The sequence below is a fragment of the Sceloporus undulatus genome, chromosome 3, assembly GCF_019175285.1.
Source record: "Sceloporus undulatus isolate JIND9_A2432 ecotype Alabama chromosome 3, SceUnd_v1.1, whole genome shotgun sequence".
NCBI classification, from domain to species: Eukaryota; Metazoa; Chordata; class Lepidosauria; order Squamata; family Phrynosomatidae; genus Sceloporus; species Sceloporus undulatus.
Window position 1 is genome coordinate 183,379,202 of NC_056524.1, and position 21,507 is coordinate 183,400,708.

Consider the following 21,507-nt stretch of genomic DNA (forward strand, 5'->3'; position numbering starts at 1 on the left):
GATTCCCCAAGGATACCAAGGGCCGACTGTACATTCCCTCATCTAAATATCTTGCATGTAGCACATTTTGCTTTGTGATTGGTCATCTGATTGATGGCACACTTGACACAACTCATTTTATTAGAGACCATGTAACACTGGTCCTGCAAGAACTACACTGGCTTCCAATTTCAAGTTCAGTTCAAAATGTTGATCTACAAAGTCCTAAATGACTTGGGGAGAAGATATCTGAAGACTTTCTGCCATATAAACCTGAAAAAAATATTGAGATTCTTAGAGGAGCCCCTGTTGTATGTCCCAACAACTTGGGAAGTTAGGTTGATGGACACACATAGCAGGGCTTTCCTTGTAGCAATACCTCAATTGTGGAATTCCTTACCCAAAGAGGTTGGACTGGCACCATCTCATTTAACGTGCTGCTGGGCAGCCAAAACAAGGCAGCTCTACATGGTATCAAGTGTTTGAAATTGCTGTTTTAACTTTTTTTAAAGTGGATTCTAGGATTGTTTTTAGACTGCTTTTAGGAATAGGATTATAGAATTATAGAGATGGAAGAGACTACAAGGGCTATCTAGTCCAACTCCCATGCAGGAATACACAATCAAATCACCCCCAACACCCAGTGTTTATTTAAAACCTCCAAAGGAGACTCCACCACACTGAGGGAGTGTGTTCCACTGTCACACAGCTCTTACTGTCACGAAGTTCCTCCTAATCTTGAAGTGGAATCTCTTTTCTCTAGTTTGAATCCATTACTCTGGGTCCTATTCTCTGCAGCAGCAGAAAACAAGCTTGCTCCATCATTAATATGACATCCTTTCAAATACTTAAACGGGGCTATCATATCACCTTCTCTTCTCCAGGCTAAACATACACAGCTCCTAAGTTACTCCTCACAGGGCATGGTTTCCAAATCCTTCACCATTTTGGTCACCCTCCTCTGGATACACTCCAGCTTGACAATATCCCTTTTGAATTATGGTGCCCAGAACTGGACACAGCATTCCAGATGAGGCCTGACCAAAGCAGAATAGAGTGGCACTTTTTCTTTCCTTGATCTAAACACTATACCTCTATTGGTGCAGCCTAAAATCACACTGGATTTTTTTGCTGCCACATTACACTGTTAAGTCATGTTCAACTTGTGATCTATTAAATAATAATAATAATAATAATAATAATAATAATAATAATAATTTATATTCCACCTCTCCCTACGGATCGAGGAGGGTTACAGAATGCAGTTCAATACATAATGCAATACATAATACAATAAAATACATAATAAAAAGTAAATCAACAGAGCATAATCCCCTATTGGAACTCCCTTTCACATGTGGTCTTCTTAAGCCAGGTGTCACACATGCTATATCTATGCATTTCATTTTTTTCTGCCTAGGTTTAGTACCTTACATTTCTCTGTCTGAAATTCATTTTGTTAGTTTGGGCCCAGCTTTCTAATCTATTAAGGTCATGTTGAATTTTGATCCTCTCTTCTTGAGTATTAGCTATGCCTCCTAATTAGGTGTCATATGCAAATTTGATAAGTATGCCCTCTATTCTTTCATCCAAGTTATTGATAAAGATGTTGAATAGCACTGGGCAAATGAGAGAACCCTGTGGAACCCCACTGGTCACTTCTCTCCAAGATAAAAAGGAGCCACTGCTGAACACCTTTAGAGTTTGGCTGGTCAACCAATTACAAATCCACCTAACAGCTACATTGTCTACCCACATTTTACTAGCTTGTTTGTAAGAATATAATGGGGGACCTTGTCAAAGGCCTTACTGAAATTAAGATATGCTATATCCACAGTATTCCCTTCATCTACCAAACTGGTAATTTTATCAAAAAAGGAGATCAGATTAGTCTGACATGAATAGTTTCTCACAAACCCATGTTGACTTTTTGTGATTGTGGCATTCCCTTCTAAATGTTCACAGACTCACTGTTTATGTTTAATGATCGGCTGTGGAATCTTTTCTGGTATTGAAGTCAGACTAACTGGGTGGTAATTGTTGGGATCCTCTCCCCTCCACCACCTTTGAAGATGGGGACTTTACCCCTACACATGCTAGCTATTTGTTTCAATTCCTCTTTGGCAACCCCCCCCCCCCTTTTTACATTTCTTATACATGTCCCTTTTAAATTCATCCTTGTTTCTTGAGACACCTCCCATTTTTCCTCCTCACTAACTGTTTGAAATTGTGCCTTCAGCATCTCCCTTTTTAGAAACTCCCATCCATCCTCATCTCCCTTCTCTTTTACTATTCTTGACCATGGGATCACCCCCAGTATCTCCCTAAGGAGATTTTCAGACGAGGAAAAAAAGTTGGGAGTAAAAAGTATACTCCCAGCATAATTGCACGATTGTGCTGATGATTTTCAGACATGGGAAGTCCTGTGAATGGTTTGTTGCTGTAGCATTCTGGGATCTTCACCAGATAAGTCCTGGATGAGCATGACATCGTCTGAAAATCTTCAGCGCTATCATGTGATTATGCTGGAAGTATGCCTTTTACTCCCAGATTTTTCTTCCATCTGAAAATCTAAGTTTACTGAAATCAGCTTTCCTAAAATCTAGAATGCATGTCTATGCTTGGCTTCTCCTTTCCACTGTATAATAAACTCCAAGAGAACACGATCACTCCCACCTGAGGAGCCCACCACTTGCACTCCATTAACCGGGTCATCCCTGGGTTGTATATTTTAATGTGTTTTAAAAATGTTTTTATGTATGTATTGCTTTAATATGTTTTTATTTATAAACCGCTATTCCAAATAGATCATAGCGGTGTACAAGAAAATTATATAACAGTACAAGAAAAATCTACAATTAAGATACACTGTATCTTCAGGCCAGCCCCTGATGAAGCTGGGCCGGCCTGCTCTCTCCCTTTAATTGGTTTCTATTTGTTCATTTGCTCAGGAGCCCTTGTAGGCTGGAAAGTGATACAGAAATACTTTTAAAAAGTTAATAATAAATAATAATATGAAGGTAAACACAGGTATAATTTGCCAGTGGATTGTTGGAAATACCACTAGGGAAATCTCATTGTGGGAGGTGAAAGGCCCCCTCCATCTTAACTGCTACCACCTTGGCCTTGGAGGGAGAAAATAAGAGGTAGGCACAGATCCACCATGCCGAGCCCTAGAGGCAGATGAAAGGTCCTCCTTTCATGTTAACTGCTACAAACCTAGTTTCGGAGGGAGCATCTTAACTGCTACAACCATGGCCTTGGAGGGAAAGAAGAGGCAGGCACACCTCCACCATGTCTAGCTCCAAAGGCAGATGAAATGCCCTCCTTCCATCTTAACTGCTACCACCCTGGCCTCAGAAGGCGAAAAGAAGAGGTACACACAGACCCACCATGTCCAGCCCCAGAGGCAGATGAAAGTCCCTCCTTTCATCTTAACTACTACAACTCTGGTCTCTGAGGGAGAGAAGAAGAGGCAGGCACAGCTTCACCATGCCTAGCCCCAGAGGCAGATGGCAGATCCTCTTTCCATTCCACCTGCCACCTTGGAGGGAAGGAAGAAGTGGCAATATCTGCTGGACTTGGTCCCCTTTCCCACTGCCATTCCCTTCTGCTTTTGTGCCATGCCTTTTAGATTGTAAGCCTGAGGGCAGGGAATTGTCAAATTAGCACTCTGTGAGCCATTCTGAGAGCCTTAATAAATAACTGAGATTACTCTCGCTATTTAATGTCTAAATTGAACCTTAGTTATTAGAATAGTATGACCAAATACTGAACAGCTAATAATGAAGTCTTTTAAATTTTCAGATTTTAAAATCAGGTTTAAAAGTGTGCCAAACTATGTGTTTCTTGCCTTCAAAATGTCTGCTCTAGCAAAGTAGACTGGTACTGAACAACTGATATTTTATCAAAGTGTTCTCATTTTTTGAGTCAGCAAGGAGTCAGGGTAGTTGCCAGCTGTCACTGGGACACAGCAGGACTACTTGTTTCCCAAGATGTAGTGGTGCAACTGATCTGGAATGGTTTTGAGTCACCAGGCTTGCTGATGGCATCATCAGTGTACACTGATGATTAGCAGTATGATAAGGAGCAGCAGGTCTTACAGGTGGGGCTGGCAAAAAGTGGCCATTTTAAAGGGGCTGCAGACAGAAAGAAAGGGAAGGTGACAGAAATGATGAAAAAAAGCCTAAGGGCAATAGGATAATGAGAAAGCTGTGAGGAGAAAAAGAGCCAGTATCATAACACAAGAAAAGAATAATAGATGGAGCACAGCAGAAGAAGAGTGACACAGAGGAGAGAAGCAACAAGAAAGTGTGAGCTAGAAAAAGTCAAACTGTGCTAAATAGGAGATATTCTGCTGATGGAAGTTTCCACCCAGAGATGTCCACTAGCAGATGGACACCAGGTGGATACAACTTTAAATCTTCAGTAAATATTAAAATATTTAGGGAGCAGATGAGGAATATTCAATATCAACATTTACCAAAGAGGAATTTGAAGATACTTTTAGGAGGAAAGTTGTTGTAGCTGCAGTCCTTTTTTTAAACCGATTATCCAAGAATGTAAATTCAGGTGTTAAAGGTGACTTTGACATTTCAGAGTATGTGTGCTGTGACTGGCCCAATTAAATCCTATATTAAATATTTGGTTGCATATGTACTGAGTCACAAAGTTCAAAATGCAAATTTCAGGATCAAGATAAGCATCTCTCCTTTATGTTTGGAGTGGTGTTCCTCAATTAAAGAATCTTTGCTAACATGCTGCCTGGTTTTAAAAAAAGAGGACTTTTGAGAATGTGAGGTTAATGAAAACATTTACCAAGTTTTTATTCACAGTAATTCTTAAGGCATTTAGGATATTAATAAGTATATTTTCCTGAGCCAAACATCATTAATTACTGTACAAATTTATATACACATGGTAGAAAACATCAATCTAAATCCAATGCTAGTCTGATTAGAGTAGACTTACTGAATCACTGAGACTGATAATTCAGCAACTAATTTGGTGGGTCTGCTCTAGCTGCAAGTAGGACTTAAAGACAAAAGAGGCCAGGTACTTCAAAAACAAGAAGTACACAGAGACATAATGGATATCCTAGTAATAGTTCTTTTGCTGTTCACTGCTATTAGGATCTTTGGAATAGCGGTATATAAATAAAACAAATTAATTATTATTTTCTATAGTATCTTCAACAGATGCATAATTTAATTATCCAAGCTCAAAATAGCAACCGTCATCTTTCCACTAGTTATACACTTTATTTCCTTGCCCAAGTGGGTTTTTTAAATCCCAATATCATCTAGAGTGCTGTAGGTTGATTCTCTGTTTATTTAGAGTCAGCACAATAGTTGAACACACCTCTTCCCATGATAAAACAGCTTCAAATGCTCCATTATGCTATTTCTCAGGCCCTGCATCATTCCATTCACCTCTGATTTGAAGCAGAGACATCATTGGGGTGGGTGGGAATAGTGGGGTGGTACACCTGGAGGGATTGGTACAGCTACTGGGCAAGTGAGAAAGGATGTCGCTTCTCTTTCCGCTCACCCAGCAGCCACACTGGATCCTAAATGGGCTCTCCTGAGGCTGCAGTGCTACTCACCTCAGTAGTGGTGACTGTTGGAGTAGCAGTGCTCCTTGCACACTTATATCCCACAGACTAGTCAAGTTGTACACTGCTTTCTCATGCTTTGTCATCGCTAACTCTTCTGATATGTGGAGTTCAGTCTTTTCCCTAATTCTAACTCTTTCCGGCAACATTCATCTTGATGCTGTTGTGGAAGCAGCCAGTGGGAAAAAGCTTGCACTTTACCAGCATAAGTCAATCAGGGTGTGAATTGGCAACACACTGTTTAAACTTTTAAAAACAGAGTTACTAAAAAATTAGTTCTGTCATATAAATTACTGGAGAAAAATACTTCATTATTCACACATCCTTTCCCTAAGTTATGCTTCCTTTTAAAAATAAAAGTTCATTCTTTGGAATACTATTAATCACCGTATATGCCCACACTGCACAGTTATAGCAGTTTGATGCCTTTTTAACTACCATGGCTTTATCCTATAGAATCCTGGAATTTTTAATTGTTGGCATACTTAAAACTCTCTATCCTTCTCCACTGAACTACAGTCCTACAACTTTCTGGCAGAGAACTATGAATTCCTGATTTCATAAAATGGAGCTACAGCAGTTAAAGAGGTATGAAACTACTGTAAATGTGCAGTGTGGCTATCCTCCATGCTTCCAAGAATACAGAACAAGGCTACTCAAGTTTGTGAAACACTATTAATTCTAGTGCTATAAGGGTTGCTGAAAAATACAGAATTATGTCTGGAAGTAGCTATTATGCTCTATGTCCGTCTATCAACTTTCGCTATTCAAACAATATGCAAGCCTAAGAATCCATTAAAATTGTTAAAGATTTCCATTGTTCATTAATGAATTAAGCTAATTACAGTACAATTCAAAATGATCTAAAAATACACGTTACAATTACTTGCACAAAGGAGAAGATCATTTAAAGTGTTCTTTTGCTCAGATGAGAAGCATCTGAATTAACATCAGAGACATAAGTTAGATTTCCTGTTTTGCTTTTGCATTGATGGTAGACTACATCTATGCACAAGCTGGCTATTAGTGCATTAATTACCTAAACATGGGCATTTGCTTTGCAACCTAAAACATCAATTAGGATACTTAGGTTCACCTGTATGGGCAGATGTTCATGCAATTAAGGAAATGTGACTGGGAACCTACATGGTTTTAGAAAATTGGGCCTTTGTTTTCCTAGCGGCATCTCTTTAGAAGTGACCATACACAACACAGCAAACTAACTGCTTGAAAGTGAAAAAGGAAAACCTAGTTTGGGATGTTACGAAAGCCAGGGAATTCAGCACAGTGAAAGAGGCTGCACCATATGTTGCAGAAATAGCTGCATAACCATTTGCTCAAGTGCAGACATGCACCAGAGGAAATATATTACCACTTGTGCGACTGGAAGAACCAACGCAGCTCAGCTAGTGTAGTTTTGTTCCACTTATATTATGCTGGATTTGGGAGTAAGTCACCTTTTTGCCAAGAAAACTTGAATGTACTCAAACATCCCAAGGCATTGGGATGAAGATATGGTTAGAACCTCTTGCAGCTCATTATCTGTCAGGAGTTTCAAGGGATCACTTCTTATGCTCACAATACTGCCTGCTGCCTGGTATTGCAACAAAGGCCTCTGGATTTTCCAAGAATATCTAGAGCAAAATGTGATTTTATTAAAACTATTTTAAAGGTGGTATAGAGTGGGTATGGAGTTGAACTAGTCAGATTTCATCTGGACACTCTGCACAAGAAAACAGGGATCGGGCCCTGTGCCATCCAAACTGATTGCCATGAGGACTGAGGAAGGATGTGTCATTTGACATGTGTGGACACAGCCTCAGTTTATAAAAAAGAAACAACAAAATTAATAGGGATCATAGGAAGATCCCTTAAATTTAGTCAGACCACCGGACCATTGATTCAGTATGGTTCATTCGTCTTGGCAATTTTCCAGGGTTCCATGCAGAATTCTGTTTCAATTCTACTTGGACATCTCTGGTATTGCTTGGTGGAACCCATTCCAATATTAATCCAAACTGATTCTGCTTAGCAATAGAAAATCAACAAAATCAAACACAGAGTGTTTTAGTAACTTTGGAATATTCATTCTTTAGATTTCTGATGAAAGGTATGAGGAAGCAGAACCAATCAGTCTTTCCCAAGAACTGCTATCTCATTTTATCTACAGGAAAATATGTTTGAATGTTCATATTGAAAGAAAGCCCCTGTATTACTCAATGCTACATTTTAAAGCATTGCAGTGTAAAGCAAAAGCATTTTTCATTATCACAATTTAACAAGGAAAAGATTAAGTCAGATGTTACCAGGACCATGCAATAATCCGTTACTGAAAGAAAAAAAATATACATCAAAGGCCAGCATAGAAAAGACAGATACAGTACCAACAACACTGACTATGTACTGATACAAGGTGGAGAAAAACCAAGCTTGTGCTGGTATCTTCCCATTGGTAAAGCACTATTCTCTAGGAATAATTTTTCTGCATGGATATTTATAACAATACCCAGAGGTTTCTAAGTAGTTTACCTATTTTTGTTTGCTGGATTATAGTTGTACAAGCCTAACAGATATAAATAGATGCATAAAAGCACAAATCTGAGTCCTTGCTGCTTTCTGCACTCATAAACAGTAACTGTAATAGACACAAACATTTGAAATAAATAATGGCACATTTATATGCTATTTTCTGCAGTTCTACTTGCTTCCAGAAACAATGTTTATTTGGAGGAAAACACCTGCAGTTTTGTAAAGTGTCCTAAAGAAATGTTGATTCCTCAACAATGTACCATATCGATATATGTGCCATACAGCAACTGGGCTCTATAAAAATGTACACTTAGGGAGTGGGAAAGCCAATCAGTTTCATACATGCAATTAAACTGAAATCATAACAGCAGCAATGGAACAAAATCAACATCTTAAAATAAATTGACTAGATTTGTTGAACATCAAGTTGAGGTGTCAACCAAACTGTCTATATCAGTGGTTCTCAACCTTCCTAATGCCAGGACCGTTTAATACAGTTACTCATGTTGTAGTGACCCCCAACCATACAATTATTTTCATTGCTACATGCAAATATGTGTTTTCCAATGGTCTTAGGCGACCCCTATGAAAGGGTCATTCAACCCCCAAAGGGGTCCCGACCCACAGGTTGGGAACCACTGGTCTATATGAACCTGATTTCTTGATACAGTTAGATTCATAAAACAAGGTAGAACCTAGGGAGTACTAAATAAATGAATAGAGAAATAAATAAATAATCCAGAGTCTTACTGGAAGTATTCATATTAAAATATTTCATTGTGTCTGCAAATATGGAATAATTTAGTTCCAAATTTGAAATGCCTGAATATAAGAACTTTTGGAGACAATCTCAAATCAAGCCAACCATCTAAGTATCTCCAGTGGATTCACTGGAGATACTATGGATTGTCATTCCAAATACTATGAACCTTAACATTTAAAAATGCAGCAATACTAAACTGGAAAAAAATAAGCATCCTTTCAAAATGGGAAGAAACACCAACTACAAATTAAAGGCACTGTAATGGTTTGAGGACATTTGGAATTTTCCACATTATATGCTGATTTTCTGTGTAAAATGAAATAGATTCTTCTGTATTGTTCAGCTTAGTTAGCACTCAGCATTACTGAATTATATTAGACATTTTTGAGGTTCTGCCTCTAGGGCTAATGATGTCCTTAGTGAGAAAATCACAGAATAATTTAGAGAGGTATTAAACAATTATCTCTAGGTTCTGTTGTATGAAAGGTAGTGCTTTTGTTCCTATTCTAATATCAACAATATGTAATTATTTAATATCATGGGCATGTGTTTGTGAAATGATGGTTCCAATAGAGGTCTAATTAGAGAAATCTTTTCAGTAACCCATTTGTTTGTTTTCTTCCAACACTAATAGGGACAGAAATGGGTAAATACACAGTATGCTGGCTCTTTGCAACCTGCAATAATCTCTTACATTAATAACCTTACTGCAGCATATGAAACTCACAATTATTCATTTTACCATAAACTACTGTGTGAGGAACACTATAATGAATCACAAAGTCAGATTCTTCGTGAAAACACCGCTTCTCATTTTATGTGGTGCACGCTGGGTGGACATTAAATATTGCCTTTTTACTTCTATTAGACAAAATTTTAAAGTTCAAAAATCACCATTATTTGACTAGGAAATTTGTAAACATCAAAAAGCCAAGCATATAAACAAATGCAGATTAGTGCACACCCTTCATATTTTTCTCTCAACAGAGGAATGCTGCACTTTTTCTTAGACTGTATATAAATGCTATATGGCCATAAAGCAGATTACATGTCAAGTTAAAATATCCTAGGCCAATGCTTTTATACAGAGATAGGCATGCTGAATTGGAGTCACCCATATTTAAAGCTACTGGACAACTGCCAAACCAATATCCACAAACAGCATAACTCTCTGTCTAGGTTCTTGAGCACTGGGTCACTCCCTGCAGCTGTGATGAAATATCAGCATGAGCCTTGCTATATAAAAGTTGCAGTCACCACATCTCATGTAGAATGACTTGGCCTTAACTGGTTCCTGTTGGCTATGTAACTGAACTCCAGTTAGCCATAAGAAGTATTCTGCAAAGTATGTGACAGCCACAGATTCATTCCGAGATTTACGTTTCAAGTATAAAAAGGAAGTTACTTTTGGGGTCTGCTGATAAACATATGCTGATAAATAATCAACAAAATATTCAGAGAATGTTGTTCACAAGTGTAATGATATTCACAATCCAATTTCCCCAAACCCATCAAACCTACATTAAGTACCAAATTAATATTATAAACGTTTAAATATAAAAAAGAAAGGAAGAACAAGCAATTCCACAACCAGCAAGTAGCTTTAACAATGCCTTCTCAAATGCAGTAATATTAGCACTAAGCAATCCACCAATTATTCATTAATATGACACCACACTTAAAATTTCACGACTGATTAAAAGCAATTATGGTATCAAAGTATAGCATTCCCTTGCCTATTATTCTTCCATGTTAGACATACTATGAAAAAGAATGTCATTATGAAAAAGGAACCTGGAAATATTTTTGGAGTAAGAAATGAACTATCAATGCAAAAGTCATATTTCACACTTAAAGAGAATCTAGAATATCTAAATTTCTTTCTTTTTAGTATCTATGAATTAGACACCAATTGACCTAAAGGCACACAGAACTTCAGCCTTACACACCCAACTACTGAAAGTCATGTTCTTATCTATCCATCAAGGAATAACGACAAATATATACTTGAAAAAGCTAACTGACTCTTGTAGTTTTCCATACTGCAACTTTTAAGATATCATACAAGAATAAATGTACTTTTGCAAATGATGTACTGTCTCAACAAATTTTATGAATCTTATAGGTTATGCTGCTGCTGTTTGAAATATACCCAATAAAAATATGTATATATCCTGGCTTGGTTCAAACACTAAATCTTGGCTTAATAAACTGAGATAGGCATGAGCCATAACTATGCAAGTTGTCTATATGCTGCCCCTTTATTCACATGTTGTGAGTAACTGAGGAAGTCCTTAAATAACCAGTTTCTTCTTATACTTAAACTAGGAAACAATGGCCTGATACAGACAGGCCAAAATAAAGCTGCTTGGAGTCACTTTGGAGGTATGCTGTTTAAATGATACATACATCCTAAGAGTCCAGAAGCCACACCGTAGCCACGCTCCAGTCCTAAGAACTGGAGTGAAGCTTTGGTGCAGCTTCCAGACTCTTAGGACTCATGCATCATTGAAACACCATACCTCCAAAGTGACTCCAAGCAGCTTTATTTTGGTCTGTCGATTCCCAGGTCAGAAATTATCATAATCCTAAACCAAATTCAACCCATGGTTTAAAATCCTGGTTTGTTCTAATCCTGATTAGTCATAGCTTCCCAGTTTGGATGTAAGAGGAAATTGCAGATAAATTGTAGTGAACCAGGAAAGGATGATGGAAGTGATAGCTGATCACAGGAAGATACAGCATACAGACACAAGGTTTGAAGTTAAAATCAGACTTCTGTCTAGACATCACTGTTAAGAAATTTCCACCTCTGAAAAATGTAGCTTGTCAGTTGCACTATGCACCACAGTTCTCTAGACTGCAAGAAATTACCACTCAAAAGTTTGAGATTGTTTTCTCAGGCTCTGGCTCCTCAACATGAACAGAGATGCATGTCTGAACTACAGTTTTCTTTAGATGTATCATTTGTGCACCGTGGGAAGAACTCATTAACAAATATTGTGTTGACTTAGATTTGTGGAGATCTGTATCTGAAGTAATCTAGTGACTGTGTAAACCACACAGAATTGGTATCCCTTTTTAATACAGCTGCTACTATGTTTTTGAACATTTTGAAACTAAACATTGGGTTTCAAACCACATCCACATTTTTCCAGAAACCCAATATTTACATTTTGAAATATGATTCAATGGTCACCAGAAGTCAATTGTAGATAAAATCTGACAGAAGGAAAACTAATAACCATCCATACCTGAGCAATGGCTGTTTTGGATAAGAAGGCTGGTCACTATTTTGGGAGGTCTGAGGCTTTTTTGTAACTTGCTTATAAATATTCCTTGCAGTCACTCCAATCCACAGCATTGTAGAGAGTGTAGAATAATGGAGCACTATGCCAACCTAGAATAAAAAGAGTGACAGTCAACAAGACTAAAGAAATGGATGGAAAAATAAGACATGCTGTAACGATAAAAAAGACATTCTATAATGATAAGGGCTGTGGTGGCTCAAGTGGTTAAGACACTGACTCTTGATTGCAAGATCAGCAGGTTGGAGTTCAAGGCCTAGGTGACGCATGATGGGGTGAGCTCCCATCAGTAGTCCCAGCTTCTTCCAATCTAGCAGATCAAAAGCATGCAAATGCAAGTAGATAACTAGGTACCACTCCAGTGGGAAGGTAAACAGCATTTTGTGCTATCATGCTAGCCACATGATCACAGAGTAGTCTCTGACAATGCTGGTTCTTTGGCTTAGTAACGGAGATGAGCACCGCCACCTATGGTTGGATACGACTTGACAACCTTGTCAACATGGAATACCTTTACCTTTTAATGATAACTCTATTGTAGATACCTGCAACTATACTGACGTTTTTGCAAAATGAAATTAATTACTTGTTGCTCTGATAATTCCCTTTCAGTACTTTCATGGCTCATTTTAAATCAGTACAAGAAAATGAAGATGAAATGAAAAGCAGGTGGCATTTCAGACTTAATTGTTAATACCTGAGAAAGTGGGATTTTCATAAATCAGAACATACAAGATGTTCACTTTTATATTCCTTTGCTTTTGGTTAAGGGATTACTATCATGATGGGAAAAAGAAGGAAACATGGTAACTTTTAAATCACAAACTGTATTTTTAGGGCCAAACTAAGCTGTTAAGGGGAACATATACTGTATTTCCCTCTAGTTGAGTTGTTTTCTCTCTGATAAGATTTCCTAGGGAATACATGCATCAGAAATCAGGCCTACAAAATCAAGAATATGTTTTTCCTTTAATGGGCAATCCAAAACAAAACCATGGTAAATGCAAAATATGTTCTTGAGATTGATCACATGCTAAGACAAATAGAAGTTTTTCACCATTTGAAGAAGTGCCTCATCTAGAAATCATGCTAAATTAATTCTCCAATTTTCCCTTTGTTAACTGAATGGAACATGCATGAAAGTTGAGCACATCTGCACAGACATTTTTCTCAATTTGCCCAAATGCTATTTCAAGGGAAATAACAATCATATTTCAAGAATATGATTACATCTCTAGAGAAAATGCATCTCTCTTTTTTATGACTCATAATAATAGAATTACAACTAAGACTCCTTAAAATATATTAGACTAAATCCAATGTTAATTCTACCTAGAATAAACACACTGAAGTTAAAGAGTCTTGTTAGTTACAATTAACTTAAATTCAATTGATTTCAAGGGTCCACACTTTAGCCCACTGTCTTTCCCCCCCAATTTTTGCTATTTAATATAGACCATATTCAAAAAGAAAGCCTTGTTGAAAATAATCTGTGCACTGTTGACTTGAAAATATTTGCCCTGTCCATTGAAGTGTAAAAGAGTGACCTTACCAATTTTGGTACCTTATGCCAAATGACAAAAGGATTGTACAAGGTACATAAAAAGTATGGGGTACAGGAGAGCTTCATGCTAATGTTGTACCTTCAAATACTATATGTCCTCACGTATAAATCAAGAAATTTTAGCCAAAAAGCCAACCCCCCAAACCTGGGGTCAACAATGTAAATAATGCACCTTAACTACTATCAAAAAGGAACTACAGTATCCCCTTCTCTAAGTATAATGGCAAAAGGTGAGAGCTTAGTCTGTCTGAGGAGAACCTAAAAGAAGCATCAACTTCTTCTCGTCTCTCTGCTGTGGCACCACTTCTGGTCTTTTTGAATGCTTGTGTGGCACAATCACAGCAGCAGCAGCCCTTTGGCTCTTCCCCTCAAAGAAGCACTGAGAGAGTAGAGAGGGTTGGTGCTTCTCTTAGGTCTTCCCACAATGAAAAAGGGCTTTTGGTTTTTGCCACTCTATTTAGAGAAGGGTTCCTTTTTAAAAAAATAATAAAAGTTACAACTATACCTTAATTCTTCCCTTTGCAACCTTTTTGTCAAGTGTGCATTTTCTTAGCCCCACCAATGTATCTCTTCCCCATACACTGCACAGTCACCATTTGCCATAGTTCCCTACTTATTCATCGAGCCTTTAGAGGGAGCAAAAATTATGCAAGTTCTTTGGTACCATTTTCCTTTGCTTTGTCCTTAACATCTTTTGCTACACACCCCTAAGTTTTACCCTCAACTTATCCATAGGTCATATCAAAATTCATAACTTTGGCCCCAAAACCTGCTCTTGACTTATACATGAGGTCAGCTTATACAGGAGTATATATGGTAATCCGTATTGCTTTCTGCATACTTAAAGGACTTTCACAGCTATTACGTTCCACTGCAAAGAGCAGTGAAAATGAAATCTTGGTTGGACATAAGCTAGAATGCTTTCCTAGGATGCTGGGGATATATATAATACATTTAAACCACTCAAAAACACAACTGTGAAAACTACTCCCTTCATGGCTACAGTTTAGGTTTGAATTTGAGGTTCCTGAATTAAACTTGAATTGATTCGCTAAGCTTTGCTGGCAAGCGGATAATAGACCTGCTACTGTTTTGCTAATTATGCTGCATGTAATGCAAATTAAATGTATAGGGTCAATGAAAAGCAACCCCCTTCTGTACCATTATACCATTAACATTCAATTTAGCCTTGTGCAGAGATTGAAGTGACACATCTTAAATTTTCCCTAGGCCCACACCACCAAAAGGGCTGGACTGAAATACAGACTATGTATCTCACTCAACTGATTCCTTCTTCCCCAGTCTTACCAGGATACATAAATGTCATCTTGCTCCCTTTTAAAAATTAGATTCAATTATTTTCCCTGAAAACAACATTTTTATTCTTTTTAAAAAGTCAACAATGACTTCTAAAAGAACTCTGCTTTAAAATATCTGAATGCAATGGTAACAGAAACATATCAAAATATATAATCATAACATCTGGCCCTGTAAAAATGAATCAATGTAACTTTTGAAGTGTGATCTAGGATGGACTCCTCCCCAGTTTTGCCACTCACTTTCTCATGGTCATTTTGGTGTGCGTGTGAATTTCAGAGGGTTTAAAAGAAGCCAAATAAAAGTGCAGCATCTTCTAATAACTACTGGCTATTTCCATTACATGCTGGAAGCTGCCAGTAATTATTAATCATGTCTCATATAAACTTCTGGATTTTTCAGATATATAATCTTAAACATGTGATTCTAGAAATAGGAATCCTTAACTATACCTATATACATTTAAAAGACATGTGAACTACAGCACATATTTTGGATTATGCTGCTGAACCAAATGAATTCAGCTGCAAACAGATATATTTATTTCTAATAAAAGCAAGCTAGTACACATGAATTGTTAGCAAATTCAAAACTTTTATTGAATTAAATCAGCAAGTTATATCTATATTTACGTCACCCCCTTTTCTGGTCAGTTAAATACCTTAGGTCAAACAACCTCTGATTGGCACCACTGTTTATCTGCAGACTTCCAAATGAAGTTGGAAAGTGAGCCAGTGAGGTCCTTAGAAGATGGCAAAAAGGCAAGCTGATCAGCAGAGAAACTGTTCAGCTAACACAATGAAAAGTGAGAGCAGAAGATGGTGACCAGCAGAGGAGCTGTTTAGGAGGCAGTTGGATCTAGGATCTAACTGCTCCACTGACTTCTGACTCTGAAGAATAGTCACTCTAGCAGCCATGCTTCCTGTTCCTGTGCTTGTGCTGATGGAGCAGAGGTATCACTAGGGGAGTGCAGGCCACACCAGGTGACATCCTTGGTGTGTGTGTGTGTAACACCACTGCTCCCCAAGCCTGCACTGAAGAGATGGTGTGTGGGGGAAGAAGCTCAATGGGAAGGGAAAAGTGAGGTCCCAGGTTTTAAATATTTTTAAAATTAAAATTCAATATTTAATATATATATATATATATATATATATATATATATATATATATATATATATTCTTTTAACATTTGCTTTAAAAACATCACATCTTATCAAATTTTTACTTTAACCACATGGAACAATGTACATGTAAATACATTTAGGCTGTGTATATGATATTGTAATGTAAAGGTGTAATTTTAATTTTGCTAGTTATTTATGTCACAACTATTACCATTACATTCAGTGATATACAGTAATTAGGATTTATGAGTAACATTAGTTCCGAAAACATTACTGAGGATTCTGTACGGGTGTGGTATGGAGAAGGTTAATTGGGTGGGGGTGACACCATGAGTTACCACACTGGGTGATACCAACCTTAGTGACACCACTGTGAAGAACAGTTCATCTGAAGAAAATGTACATCTGAGATTCAGTTAAGATGCCTCTGCTCAGTTAGTAATGGGGAAGGTGGCAGTGAGATCATATTATCATCAATCCAATTGGTGCAAAACGTTTCAGGATGCTCATGGCCAGGGGACACAGTGCTGCAGCCACATATAGGCCTCCATTTGTATCCAGCTACTTGATTTGTTGCTGTGTGCCTCCAAGTCATTTCCAACTTATGGCGAACCCTATTATGGGGTCTTGCTGAGAAGATTTGTTCAAAGGGAGTTTGCCTTTGCCTTTCTCTAAGGCTGATAGAGGGTCTGACTTGTACAAAGTCAGCCAATGGGTTTCCATGACTGAGCTGGGATTTGAACTCTGGTCTCCCAGAGTCCTGGTAAAACATTCAAAGCACTACACTACTCCAGATCTCAATTTACTTGAGCTATTGAATAAAAATGCATAGTGCCTGACTGTTAGTCTCATTGAAATTGCAAGGCTAAAAATGTGTTTACATATGAATATGTTTGGGCTGCTGTCTATATATAGAACCTTGTAATTTATTCATTATTTCTCCTTCCTTTAATTACTATGCCATCACTCCTAGAACAGCTTGCACAAGCTGGAACTGCTCAAGAGCCCCAATCAACTTAACTGAGTATTCACCTGCAGTATGGTCCTAATTCCAATGCTGTCTTTAGAAGCAGATTTTGGGACACTATAGACACCAGTTGTGTCACAGTGGTGCCTGCGACTGTAGAGGGAAAACACTGTCCACCCTGCAGCATGCAAATACTAAGGATTTAGTATGCAAAAAGATCTTGTAGCACCTTTGAAACTAACTGAAAGAAGTTGGTAGCATGAGCATTGTAGACTTGTGACTACTTCCTCTCAAGTCTATGAAAGCTCATGCTACCAAAGTCTTTCTTTCAAATAGTCTCAAAGGTGCTACAAGATCTCTTTGCATACTGATTTTCCAGAATAACACAGCTATGTCTTTGAATTGTACTACCTTAGAATGTAGAGTTTTATATATTTGTTATCTAAGTAGGCAGAACTATTTGGAACTATGAGAAGCATGGTTATCACTGGGTGGTGGTGGAAACCAGTCCCATATCTCATTTTCCTCATCTGTAACAATTAGCACAATTTACCTTGCATCATCATATTATTAGTGGTAGATACTTAGGAAATGCTAGCGTGGTGTAGTGGTTTGAGTGTTGGACTATGACTCTGGGGATCAGGCTGAGGATCTCCTCTGAGCCATGAGTGAGCTTGGGCAAGGCACAATCTCTCAGCCTCAGATGACAATGGCAAACCCCCACTGAAGAAACTTGCCAAGACCTCTTAGACAGAACTTTAGAGTTGTCATAGGTCAGAAACGACTTGAAGGCACATAACAAGAAGCTACACATGAAATACACAATGGCATGCCATATCATTTACTTGTGATGAGCTATACCAGGGGTAGGCAACCCTTTTGAGCCGGGGGCCGGGTTGCTGCCCCTCAGACAACTGGGGGGCCAAAGCCAAAAAATAAATAATTAAATAATTGTTTAAAAATTAAATAAATACATAAACCAGGACAAATGTAGGACAAAATTTTCAAATGGAGGGCACTTTTTAAATGAAAAATGGAGGACACGCAAAAAATTTGCTGATTTTTTTAAAAAATGTTAATATAAATGCATGTTTCTGAGGCTTCTTCAGACAATTGCCCTCCTTGCCCCTGCGCGCGAGATGCCAAAGGCCCCGGCGGCAATCGGCGGCAGGACCGGGCTGGGGCCGGTCCCAAGGCCTCGCTGGGCCGCATCCGGCCCGCGGGCTGCCTACCCCTGAGCTATACAAACTGCCTCAAAGGAGCAGAGAGAAGATGAAAGAAACAACTGCTAAATTTTGTGGTAGGTTTGTGACTTAGAAAGTATGCTTATTATTCTCAGCTTTTAAAGCTTATATCATTAGAGTTATTAATAATATTACTCTTATGTAGCTTTTCAGAATATTCATTTCATTTGAACCTGGAAGTGAATCTAACTTATTTATTTATTTATTGTGCATTTGATCTACGCATGAAAAAATCTGTTCATTATGATTTCTTCCCATTTCTCACTTTCCTACAGTATTTATCCGGAACACTGAGTATTAAAAGAAGTTTTGCATGAACATTATACATATTTTTGTGTGTATTGCTTTTAATTAGTCCTGTCGAAGGAGAAAGGCAGGCTATAAATAAAATAATAATAAAAAAATAAGATACAATTTGTTTGTGACCTTACCTAACAGAGGCATTTTTGCAAGAAATCATTGTCAGCAATGCATTTTTCTGTGTTATTTTCACTAATCTAGGCACATTTATGTGTACTTGTCATTTCTACCATACATTTACAGCACTACATTCCACTTTGACTGCCATAGTAACATCCCAATTTTGTTTGTTATTGTGTGCCTTTAGGTCCTTTGTGACTTTTGGTACTCTAACGTGAACCCACTATGGGTTTTTCTTAGCAAGATTTGTTCAGAGGAGGTTTGCCTTTCCCTTTCTCTGAGGCTGAGGGAATATGAGAGTTGCCTAGGATGTCATAGTGGGTTTCCATAGCTGAGTAGGGATGTGAACTCTGGTCTCCCAGAATCCTAGTCCAACACTCAAAGCATTACACCACACTGGCTCTCTTAGGGAAGGGCATGTAGAATTCTCAGCCACAGCTGCTCCTCAAACTACAAAACCCACGATTCTATAGGATGTGGCCATGGCTGTTAAAATACAACTATAGTGCTCCAATTGTGTAGTGTGAACAAGTCTCAGGATGCCCAGGTTTCAGTGGTAACCTGAAGTGACCAGAGAGTTTGGTGTGCTACATTACCCATTCCTTCAGATGTGGGTAGAAAATCAATACGGATGACATCAGAGATATGGCTTTGCTCCTCATGTCAGGAAGGTGGCCACTATTCCAACATGGTTGGTCCTCTCACCAGGTCGTACTTCAAAACACTTGGCATAATGTAGTTGGCTTTGCTCCTCCTTCCTTTTTCTTAAAGAGGGCAAGAGTTCTCAGCTAGTGTTTACACAAACCAGCTGAGAGTGGAGCCAGTGTCATACAGCATTTATCATCCTGATAGAGATAGTGAGCAGCAGGAGAAAAGACTCCCTGATGTCTCCAATCACTGAGGTGACATGGAGATTGCCCTGCATGTTATTTTCTACTGTGAGGGTTAGTAGTGTACAGGGAATCCCTGCTGCTGTCCCTAAACACGAATTGGAGATAGTGGAGACAGAACAGAACTTAGGGGATGAGGAAGGGTTTGTCCAGAAAGTCTTGGGACCTGGATGCGAAAATTCTGTGGACCAAATCAGGTCACAACTGGAGGTTCTCCTGTCTGATATAGTCATGGTGACACATGACTATTAATTGCCTTTCAGTTTGATTATACAGCATGATTTACATAACAACTGTCTTTGAAGGCTGTTCAGAAATTTCAGCTGGTACAGAATGCTGCCACCAGGCTGTTGCCTGAAGCCAGTTAATTTCCTTGTCAGTGGATTGGATGGCCCTAGTGGTCTCTTCCAACTCTATGAATCTATGATACTTCTTTTTAAAACAGTTTGTTTGGGAAGAATGGTGGTGAGCCTAATGTGACCCAGGTCTCAGCTCTGAAAGTAGACTGTCACTTCTAATTCAACAGTAGTACTTGGTTCGAGGAATGATGAAATGGAAAAACAGACAAATGCACCTATGAGTATATGCAGCAAAATGCAGGGCTCACTTTGGACCTACACATTTGTTTTCAGTGATCAAGGAGATGTGACATGCCCACAGAGACAAGAAAGCTTTCAAGCACTTGCAGGTCACCTTTCCCTCATTACCAAATGGCTTCTGGAGCCAAGGCCTTATGGACAGGGGATACAAAAAGATGAGAAAGGCTATCTGGGCTTTCAAAATGTGAAAGATCTGAAAAACAAATCTGAGCTCAAAGTGCACAGTTCCTTTTACAGTGCTGTGACAGAAGAAGAATCTCAATGAGCTCAGCTGCTGTACAAATAATATGTGTAACTCAAAACTGTCATTTCCACTTTATCATGGCAGATAGTTCTGTGCAAGTGGCTGGGGCTGAGGTCTTTAAGTGTCTAAAATCCTCTGGGCATATCACACTTACCACCAGCCAAATGAAAATGTGATAAGTGAGTACAATCCACATCCCAGTGAAGTCAACAGCAAAGCTTCCATTGATTTTAACAGTTTCAGATTACACCATTTTTTAAAAAGGTTACCAGAAGATTCATTCTTTGTGTATGGCTTTAAAATCTGTTCACTATCTTCAGAGACAGCTTAAGGATTGTGTGATAGTGGTAGTTGCTATGGTAATGACTAGTTTCATTATTGATTACCCAAATAAAAAGTTGTGTAAACCTACAATATGCTGGCATACAATGCTCCCTTGGGCAACTTTAAGTTGCAGTCTTTTTCTTTAGTCAGTTTCTTCCTCTCTCTGTGTGTGTGTGCATATTCATTTCAGGATTTTCCTCTAGTTATGCAAAACCTGTTCTAGTACGCAGTGTTTATATGGGAATTATATTCCTCCTTTTTAAATTCACATGTACATCGTAGAGGGATCCAACCCCCCCCCCCCCCCCCCCGATCACTCTAGTTCTTTGGAATTTTTATTTTACTAAAACTACAAGTTGCTATTGCTGGGGAAATTCCATTTTCTTTCCAGCATCTGCTTCCATTCCAATTGTAAATATTGAACAGAGTGTGGTTGTACAACTGTTACAACCACACCTGCCAGTCAGTGCCCATATCAACTAGAATCATCTGTGACACATTGCCCAATCTTATTTGTGTCATTTTGCAAACTTTTCAATTATAAAAAAAAGTCTGGTGTAAATCTCATTGCTGGTACCACTTTGACTTGACCCACTGATTCAATTACCGAATGGTAAGTCA

The 21,507-nt window shown here is 38.4% G+C and overlaps 1 protein-coding gene across 4 annotated transcripts in view; it reads right to left on the bottom strand.

The window, feature by feature from the left end:
* Positions 1-21,507, bottom strand: part of ADGRA1 (adhesion G protein-coupled receptor A1) — a 484,111-nt gene that overhangs the window by 46,427 nt on the left and 416,177 nt on the right. For all 4 annotated transcript variants that reach the window (XM_042458649.1, XM_042458648.1, XM_042458650.1 and 1 more), the window contains one exon: positions 12,140-12,285. In XM_042458649.1, the coding sequence (XP_042314583.1) occupies positions 12,140-12,285 (146 nt within the window). The remainder of the gene's footprint in view (positions 1-12,139; positions 12,286-21,507) is intronic.